This window comes from Echinops telfairi, unplaced genomic scaffold (assembly GCF_000313985.2).
Source record: "Echinops telfairi isolate 266 unplaced genomic scaffold, ASM31398v2 ScPeMD7_15;HRSCAF=58, whole genome shotgun sequence".
NCBI lineage: Eukaryota > Metazoa > Chordata > Mammalia > Afrosoricida > Tenrecidae > Echinops > Echinops telfairi.
Genome location: NW_022103912.1, coordinates 12,436,302 through 12,446,726, shown reverse-complemented (window position 1 = coordinate 12,446,726; position 10,425 = coordinate 12,436,302). Strand labels below are relative to the sequence as shown.

Here is a 10,425-nt window from a genome sequence, read left to right as displayed (position 1 = left end):
GAGCCCCCAATAAAATGATTTAAGAAAAAAAGTAAAAAAGCAATATTTCCTAATATTTTTAAAGGAAAAGTATCGGTATTTGTATCTGACCAAAAATTTGATCTAAAAAAATAAAATATTATTGAGGATTTCTGGTTAGAGGAAACAAAAGCTAAGAGTATACATTAATACATTTTTCTAAACTAAAAAAATTTAAGTGTACAGAAAAAAATTTTCAAAAACCAAATGTAGAATTAAGCTATATTTAATCTATTTCAGAGTCCAGAAAGTTTTTTGAGGGAAAAAAATATTTATAAACATGAAATGCTCTAAAATGTTTCTCTGATTTCTTAACAATAATCACAAGACACTAATAAGAACAGCTGTGTGTTGAGAAAGGTGCTAAAGAATAAATGGACATTTTTATTTTAATAAACAGCTGTCAACAGTGGTGTTCCCTGGCAACCACTACCAATGTTCAAATCAGCTATCAGGACAGAAAGGGAAAAACACGGAACACACTCAAATTCTTAAAAAGCCCAAGTTCTTAGCCTGGTACAAGTGGGTTAAAAAAAAAAAAGTCAACCAGATTTATAATTCTACTACTACATTATTTTACAGACTCAAAATTGAAAATATATTTCTATGAAATCAAGTTCTTCAAGAAGCTCAAAACAAAAAGTCTCTGAAACCCACTAATCCAGGGAAGGTGACAATATTTACATAACACTGAGTAGAAAGACAGATAACTATTAGAACAAAAATAGATGATGATTATTAACAGATTACACAAATCAGTTTAATTATTTGTTTCTTACCACTGTGCACTCAAAATCTAATTGGATGTTTCTCCAAGCATCCATTGTAATTTAAACAGTCAATTATAGCTTCAAGTTATTACATTATTGCTATTATAAAGAAACATCTCCATATGCTGAATAAAATTGCCAAATTATTATTTTATTTGGCTCCTAGGTAATCCTGACAGTATCAGAACAACTCACCATCTTTGATTTGAAGATATCCAGCAGACCTGACAAGTGAGTGTACTGATTTGGCACTTTTCGAAGATGAACCATTTCGAAATCAGTTCGGATACCAGGCCCCTGACATTCTCCCACGTACATCCTCCGCCATTTGTGATGTATTTGCACGAAGAGTGGCACCTGGCTGCAGGATATGATCAAATAACATTAAACATTAAGTAATCACCAATTCCAAAAATGTCTAGTGTCACACTACTTTGTTGATAAAATTTTAAACCTTAAATACTTAAAAACGGTAAACAAAAAACAAAACAAACTATGCCCCACAAGCCCCTAGATTTATATATGTAAGGATAAAGTCCAAAAGTATTGCTGCAAGGGCTTCAGTTCACACATGTATGGGATTATTCCAAACAAAATGCGTTGAAACCTGTCTCTGGGATCAGTGGCTGGCTACAGACAAGTCCGCTCAGGAACACATTTATTCTCATAAAGGTGCCTTTTGAAATAGGTCCAAACCAAACAGCGGCCTCTGAGGGCATCTGCTGGGTCAGTGATACTCACAGAAGAGAGTAATGTAAAAAGCTATGGTGACTGCTTTGGGATCTCCCAATGGGTAGTCTGGACTAATTTCCTCAGAGGGTACAGGATGATCACAGAGGCTTAAGAAATCTGAAAACTGCACTGTGAGAAAAAAGACCAGGAAATTCGTGCCAAAAATGTGTTTCCCCTCATGACTACGTAGGACGCACTTGGCTATTCTCTGAGGTTGGCAAGGAGTGTCATAGGAGAATTGCATTGGGAAACCTTACCTCATCGACCCTATAGGTCTGCTCTGGCCCCTTCAGGCTCCTTTTTACCCCAAATCAAAGAACACTGAAAAGGAATATTATTTGATTCCCCCAAGAATGTCAAAACTGCTGTTTTAATGTGGTGTAAATTGAAGAGCTTACAATTCTTCAAGGAAGGACTGGAGAAATGGATGAGGGAGAATATGTGAAGAAACAAGCTTCACATTTTACTATGTTTATTTGATAAAATTGTCCAGCAATTTTTTTTACTTTACCCTCAAGTAACACAGCTACTCATGGCTACTTTTCCCCTTACAGTAATAAACTAAAGAAGCTATCATCTACTAACCTTGATTAGTCAGAATATCGTTTGTTTAAAAATGATAAAACAATAGAAAAATGTTTTTCTTGAATAAAGGTGATCCTATAATGAGTCTTTCAAAATGTGAATAAAACCTGACACTACAAAACAAAAACCCACTGCTACAATCTTACCTAAAAGCAATCACATTTTGAAATATTTTGCAGCATAATTTAAATAAGCTAAACTTTCTAAAGCAAAGAACAATAAGTAGTATAATTTATTCAACTCAAATATATACTAAATATTTTAATAAAGTTTCCTTTAGAAAAGTTCTCCATAGGACTTTCATTACACTTCAGTGTTAAAATATAAAAGGACAGGTATTAAAGACCTAATTATAATTTTTTAAAATCCCAAGCTTTTAGTAGCTGTTTTCCTTAAATTATTAAAAGTAAATTTTATCTTTGTTTTTATTTGCAACATGTCCACCTACCAGCCAGTGTTCCCCAAAGCAACAGAAACAGAACTCAAGAGAAGATTGCACTTGGATTCACTGAGTACAGCGTCACTATTTGCAGCCGGAGCGATCACCACAAATTCTCGCAGTCCGTACCTGCAGTTTAAAATCAAGAAAAGGGTGAGTTGGGTGTATCATTTCACCATGCTTATTGTATCTGTATGCTGAGCATATAATCTAACTTGGATTATATAACGAAGAGTGTGGCATCAGGATTGGAGAAAGCTGATTAATAACCTGCAATATGCAGATGACACAACCTTGCTTGCTGAAAGCTAAGAGTTTAAGCACGTGCTGATAGAAATTCAAGAATGAAGCCTTCGGTTTAGCTTGTAACTCCATATAGACAATACAAAAATCCTTACAACCTCACCAAAAGACAGTATCACAATTTAATAGAGAAAAGGCTGAAGTTGTCAAGGATGCCACTTTACGGGAATTCAGCAATGACTCAAGCACAATGTGTTAGGCCAGGTTGACTAGAGAAAATCCAGAGACACTCATATATATGCAAAAGAGTTTTGTATCAAAGAGTAATTGTTTATTTTTTTAAATCATTTTATTGGGGGCCCGTACAATTAGTACTATAATCCATACATATATCCATTCTGTCAAGCACATTCGTACATTTGTTGCCATTATCATTCTCAAAACATTTGCTTTCAACTTGAGCCCTTAATATCAGCTCGTTTCCCCCTCCCTCCCCGCTCTCCCCTCCCTCATGAACCTTTGATAATTTATAAATTATTATTATTTTGTCAGAGTAATTTCTTATTAAGAAAACATCCCAGCCCAGTCCAGAGCAAGTCCATAAGTCCGATATTAGCCCATATGTCCGATACCAGTCTATAATTCCTCTTCAGACTCATGCAACACATGCAATGATGCTGAATGCAGGAAGCTCACAGGCCAGTAGGTGGAAAGTCTTGTGGATCCAGTCAGTGTTGGCATGGGTCTCCAAGTGGCTCCTCTAGCTTCAGGACTCTAGCTTCATCAGTGTAGCTCCATGTGGCTTGTCAACAGGAATGTCTTGCAGGGACAGTGTGTCCTGCCTCCAGGGAGGAAGACAGGAGTTCCCAGAATCCTCAGGAGAAGGTCATGACCAGACAGAGGCTTCATTGGCTATAACCTGATTGACAGGCTAGACTCCACCCATCTGCTCAAGTTGACAGATTATGCTAACCCTTTACTTTATCCTGATAACATTGTACAAAATGAATATGAAAGAAAGTCACACATAATAACTGTGAGGATGGCATGCTAAACACTGTTTCGTTCTGTTGTACATAGGGTCATTAATAGTAGGAAATAACTCAACAGTACAGAACAATAACTTATTTCCAAAAATAAATAAATAAATAATCATGGGGAAAAGTTCAAGAAAACAAAGTTCTATTATTAGAAAAAAATATTATTCCCTACCGGTCAGGTCTAAGCTATAGGTATGTCTGTTTTTTAATGTTAACTGTGAGTTGGAATCTATTTGAGGTCAACGAGTTTGGTTTGTCGGAGCCAATATGAACATGAGAGAGTTCTCGCTGAAATATAAGGCATCTTCCTGAAAATAAGACCTCCCCGAAAATAAGGGCCCCCTAAGCTACCGTAACTCTGGACTGTAGCAGCAGGCGGCCGCAGCTGCACAGCTCAATGTTAGCCGCAGTGCAGCCGGAGAAACTGCAAGTGCGAGGTCTCTTTTAATAAAACAATAAACAATAAATGTGTACCGTATTTTTCTTCGTGGAAAAATAAGACATCCCCTGAAAATACGACCTAGCGCATCTTCAGGAGCAAAAAATAATATGAGACACTGTCTTATTTTCGGGGAAACAGGGTAGGAACTGGAAACACAGGGAATCCAGGGCGGATGATTCCTTCAGGACCAGTGGTGTGAGTGGCGATACTGGGAGGGTAGAAGGAGAGGGTAGTTGGAAAGGGGAAACTGATTACAGGATCTACATGTGACCTCCTCCCAGGTCCCAGACAACAGAAAAGTGGATGAAGGGAGACATCGGACAAGGCAAGATATGACAAAATAATAATTTATAAATTATCAAGAGTTCATGAGAGAGGGGTGAGCGGGGAGGGAGGGGAAAAGATGAGGACCTGATGCCAGGGGCTTAAATGGAGCGCAAATGTTTTGAGAATAATGAGGACAATGAACGTACAAATGTGCTTGACACAATAGATCTATGTATGGACTGTGATAAGAGTTGTATGAGCCCTTAATAAAACGATTAAAAATTTTAAAAAAAGAACTTGCGCGAGTTATCTATATCATTTACTTATCATCATCTCACCTGTAATAGCATATATACTCGAGTATCAACCGAGTTTTTAGCATGTTTTTAATGCAGTTTTTGTGGCAAAATTAGGTGCCTTGGTGGATATTTGGGGGGGGGGGCTTATACTACAGTATATATGGTATTTACAAATTAGAAGCAATTTGTGAAATAACAAAAGAGAATGTTTTAAATAATTTGCCTTAAAATTTAAGTTCCCAACAGATAGACTAAACTTCATCAAAATCAAAATCCTTTATACAGCCAAGGGCATTATTGAGAAGATGAAAGAAGGGCCCTACAGAACAAAGAGAAAACATTTGGGAACTATATCTAGTAAGTGTTTGGTCTCCAGAATACATAAAGAATACCTGTAACTCAACAACAAAAAAGACACAAACAACCCAATTTAAAATAGGCAAGGATTTGAATAGAACTTTCTCTGAATATCAAAATGGTCAATAATCACATGAAAAACGGTACAACATCATTAGTTATTAGGGAAATGCAAATCAAGGTGACAATGATACCATTTCAGAGCCACTGGGATGGCTTTTTATTTCTTTAAATAAAAAGAAAAATAAAAGTGTTGTAGAGGATTAAAACTCTTGCTCAATGCTGGTGTGTGACTTATTTAATTACGTGGCTTGGCTCTGCTATCCAGTCTTTGTAAATCCTACTAAATGACTCTAACATTGGAATTGTTTTGCCATTCCCTGGGTATACAGTGAGCCTTCTCAGAAGCAAGAATGACAATCTCGTGACCACCAGGAAAGAAGGACGAACCATGAGTAGAGTGTATCTAAGAGCCTTATGCTGAAAAGCAGTAGTGCTGAAACCATGAGACAGAGCAGCAGTAGTCCACTGAAGCAACTCCAAACAGAATGTTGGTTTGCAGAGAGGGTGCCCTTTAGACATTGATCCGCGGACAGAGCTTTGTGACACTGGCCAGAATAAGGCACAGACCAAGGGAATGGTCTAAAGCTGATGCCTACAGAGTTGCATGCCTGTGGGCATGGCTGAGAGGAGGTACTGCAGACATAAAACTGTGTATCATTTCCTTGTGGCATCCTGTTAGCTTCCGTAATAAAGGCCCGCCAATGAGTATTGCCGGAGTTCTGTGTGGCCGTTGTAATGGATTATTGAACCTAGCAGAGAAGTCGAGTGCTGTGGGAGGGATGGTTGGTGGCAGAAGATGGTCGGAGGGTGAAGTCAAGTCTGACTTCTTAATCTTGGGCAGATATGGAGGTGGGTTTTCTTCCCCCTCCGTGCAGCTGGAGATCAGACAGCCGCCACATCAGTCTTGCACAGTAAGAATGTAAAATTGCACACCTGCTATGGAACACAGTTTGGCAATTCTGCAAAGATGGCAGAATTACCACATACTGCAGCAATACCACTCCTAAATACAGGCCTAAGAGAACTGAAGGCAGAGACTCAGACACCTGAAAGGGGTGCTTCAAAAAGTTCATGGAACTTGTCCATGAACCTCTAGAACAGTGGTTCTCAACCTTCCTAATGTCATGACCCTTTAATACTGTTCCTCGTGTTGTGGTGACCCAACAATAAACTTATTTTCATTGCCACTTCATAAGTGTCATTTTGCTACTGTTATGAATCAGGTAACCCCTGTGAAAGGGTTGAATGACCCCCAAAGGGGTCGTGACCCACGGGTTGAGAACCCCTGTTCTAGACCCTTTTTTACTTGTATGCCAATGCTCATAGTACTATTATTCAAAATAGCCAAATGGTAGCAATAGCCCAAATATTCACCAGATGAATAAACAAAATGTAAGATACATACAAGGGAGTTTTATTCAACAATAAAAACAAAGTTCTAATACATGCTGTCTGAGAGTAGTCAGATAAAGACCCCAAAAAATTCACTATCATCAAGTGTATTCCCAATCCGAGCGACCCTATATAACTAGAACTGCCCTGAGAGTTTCCAAGACTGTAATCCTGTATGGGAGAAGAATGCTCCATCCGCCTTTCTCCTGAGGAGCAGCTGGTGGTTTGGATCTGTAGACTTGTGGTTAGCAGCCCGACACATAAACACTATGTCATCAGATACAAAAGGGCAAAAATTACAGGATTCCAGTTATAAAAAAATCTGGAATAGGCAATCGCATGCCTATATGGTTAAAGCAGGGAACCAGTAGAGAGGTCTGACGGGCCGGCCCCAATCCCAACTACATGGGACAGCCGCCCTTCCCCCTAGAGGAATTTACTTTAGAGGACAGCACTGAAGCTACAGCTCAGGGAAAGGGACACGTCTGATCAGGGCACACGTGAGCAAATGAAGGGGGAGGATGAGAGAGTGGAGCACTTCCTGGCCCACCAAGCCTTGAGGTCGATATCCCTGCTCAGAGCAGCCAATGCACAGAGGAGACCATATGCCTGGCCCCACAACGAGACGTGACATCCCTCACTGACCCATAGGCCTACAGGAGACAACACTGGACACAGTATGGGAATTGTGCCCGATCTGATCCCACCACACGGAGGCAAAACACTAAGAGCATGCAACAGAGCAAGGGGAGCAGAGCAAGGGGAGCAGAGCAAGGAAGTCACGAGGGAATACCAAAAATGGACTTTGGGGCCATGGCATGGCACCCCATCAGGCTTGACCGTAAAATACTCCTAAAAGTCAACAAACAGACCTTGAACTTTTTACAGGCTTTTCTTTTTTTTCATTGGTTTTGTTGTTGTTGTTTTATTTTCTTGTTGCTTTCTTTTGTTCTGTCTTGTTTTTGTGCATATGATTATCTCTGCAGGTCTATCTAGGTAAAATTGGATGGATGAACAATCTGGAGGAGAAAACAATGGGACCAATGGTTCTGGGGGAACATGGGAGAGGGGGGTGTGGGGGAAAGGAAGCGGTGTTAACAAACCCAGGGACAAGGGAACAACAAGTGATCCAAAATTGGTGGAGAAGAGGGTGTAGAGGTCTGGTAGGGCTTGATCAAGGGCAATTACTGAAACCCAAATGAAGGCTGAGCATGATAGTGGGACAAGAGGAAAGTAAAAGGAAATAGAGGAAAGAACTAGATGGCAAAGGGTATTTATAGAGGTCTAAATACATTTAAGGTGACCAGATGTCCCACTTTTGGCGGGACAGTCCCAATTTTGAACAATTTTTCCCACGTCCCGCAGTGTTTTTAAAAAGTCCCAATTTTTGGAAAGAATGCATGATAAGCTAGGGTATATGGTTTTCGGCTGTCATGTGGCTATTTCACCAGGATATGAGTTTTATTAATGGTGTCCCGCTTTACCAATGTTAAAATCTAGTCACCTTAAAATACAGGCATGTACATGAGTAAATATATTTATATATAACAATAGGGAAATAGATCTATGTGTATATATTTATAGGTTTAGTATTAAGGTAGCAGATGGACATTGGCCTCTACTCAAGTACTCCCTCAATGCAAGGACACTTTGTTCTATTAAACTGGTATTCCCTGGTGTTCACCTTCCGACACTATAACTGAAGACAAAGCAGATGCATAAGCAAATGTGGTGAAGAAAGCTGATGGTGCTTGGCTATCAAAATATAAACAAGCGGCCATCTAGCTCAGAAGCAATAAAGCCCACATGGAAGAAGCAGACCAGCCTGTGTGATTACAAAGTGTCAATGGGATCAGGTATCAGACATCAAAGAACAAAAATCGTATCCTTGTGAATGAGGGGGAGTGCGGAGTGTGGACCCAAAGTCCATCTGTAGGCAGTTGGACATCCCCTTACAGAAGAGTCTCAGGGAGGAGATAAGCGAGTCAGGGTACAGTGTAGCAACAATGAAACATTCAACTTTTCTCTAGTTCTTGAATGCTTCCACACCTCTACTATCATGATCCCAATTCTACCTCACAAATCCAGCTAGAACAGAGGATGTACAGTGGTACAGATAGGAACTGGAAACACAGGGAATCCAGGACAGATGAACCCCTCAGGGCCAGTGATCCGGGAGGGTGGACAGAAGGTGGAGTAGAAAGGGGGAACCAATTACAAGGATCTACATATAACCCCCGCCCTAGGGGACAGACAACAGAAAAGTGGGTGAAGGGAGACGTTGGACAGTGTAAGATATGATAAAATAATAATAACAATTTATAAATTATCAAGGGTTCATGAGGGAGGGAGGGGAAAAAATGAGGAGCTGATACCAAGGGCTCAGGTGGAAAGAAAATGTTTTGAAAATGATGATGGCAACAAATGTACAAATGTGCTTGATACAAAGGATGTATGTATGGATTGTGATAAAAGTTGTATGAGCCACTAATAAAATGATTTCAAAAAACATTGAATTTTGTTCCATATTTTACAATACATATTTTTTTAAATTAAGTTTCCAAAATAAAAGAAATCAGGATTTCGAACTGGCTCATTCCAGTTCTACATCTTCCTGAGAGTGCATTTCCACTCCAGATATACTGAACCAGACTCTACATTTTAACAAAACTTCCAGGTGATTTATATGGATACATTAGAATCACCTGAGGATCTTGTGAAAATGCAGGTTATGATTCCATGTATCTTGGGTGGAAATGCAAATTCTCAGCAGGAGGATGAACCAGAATGAGCCGACCCAAAGCACTCATAAAAATCAGCCCAAACAACTGCCAGCAAGTAAACAGCAACTCCAGATAGGATTGCTGAGGCTGGAAATCAGGGGCTCTCAAACTTATCTGGCCTACCATCCTATTTTCGGAAAGGAAATGAAACAAAAAAGCTCAGCACCCTCTGGCAATTAAAAACTTTGGAACATAGCCCAAAATTCAATCCAGGATAAAGTGCGGATATTTGCTTTTGCGGTGCCTCCCCGCCCCCCAGTGCTCCAGAGGGGATGGTATCGCCCACGAAGGAAAACACTGCCATAAATCTTTCTGGGAGGAGATAGCATCATTTTCCTCCTTGGACCAGCTGGTGGATTCAAACTGTTGACCTTGAGGTTAGCTCCACAACCATAACCCACTATGCTATCAGGGCTCTCCTGATAAAAAGCAAGTATTAAAATGTTGCTTTAATTAAATGATCACATTAAGTCAGCTATGTGGGAAGATAAAGTTCTGCATAAGCATGAGAATGCTGTTTACAAAATACGCTAGACTTCTCACCTGAAGATGATAGGAGAAGCTAGAAGATACAAGGTTAGTTGTTTCCCTGCAAAGGAAACACTAGTTATGAAATATAGACTTGTCTTCTCAGTTTCTCAGAAGAAACTAAATCCTAAAGGACTTAGGAGACTTGGCTAGGGTGAAAGCTTTTCCAGAAGCAACATCGGATTCAATGCTGTGCCTCAGTGATGTTCACTAAACTTCCTTTCAGCCCTGCCTCCCTCGTTAAACAGAGTAGAGGATGTGAGTCAGAAAGAATGAACTTTCTTGGGACTGTAGGGTGACCCTGAAAGAGAAGGTTGGTAGAGTATATAAAGTGACCCTTTCTTATAAAAAAAAAAAGTATTCTAGTTAAGAAATTCTTGTGCTCTTTTACTGTTACAAAATGATCAGAAACGAGATTACTAGTGACATAATGTACAATGAAAACTTCTCTGTCAAGATAAAAGTCT

At 39.6% G+C, this 10,425-nt stretch overlaps 1 protein-coding gene across 1 annotated transcript in view; it reads right to left on the bottom strand.

Annotated features, from left to right (window-relative positions):
- RAB3GAP1 (RAB3 GTPase activating protein catalytic subunit 1) overlaps positions 1–10,425 on the bottom strand; it is a 118,597-nt gene that overhangs the window by 54,646 nt on the left and 53,526 nt on the right. Inside the window, exons 5-7 of the mRNA XM_045287420.1 lie at positions 4,179–4,266; positions 2,554–2,673; positions 984–1,149 (exon numbers count right to left, since the gene is read on the bottom strand). Coding sequence (XP_045143355.1) covers positions 984–1,149; positions 2,554–2,673; positions 4,179–4,266 — 374 coding nt within the window. The remainder of the gene's footprint in view (positions 1–983; positions 1,150–2,553; positions 2,674–4,178; positions 4,267–10,425) is intronic.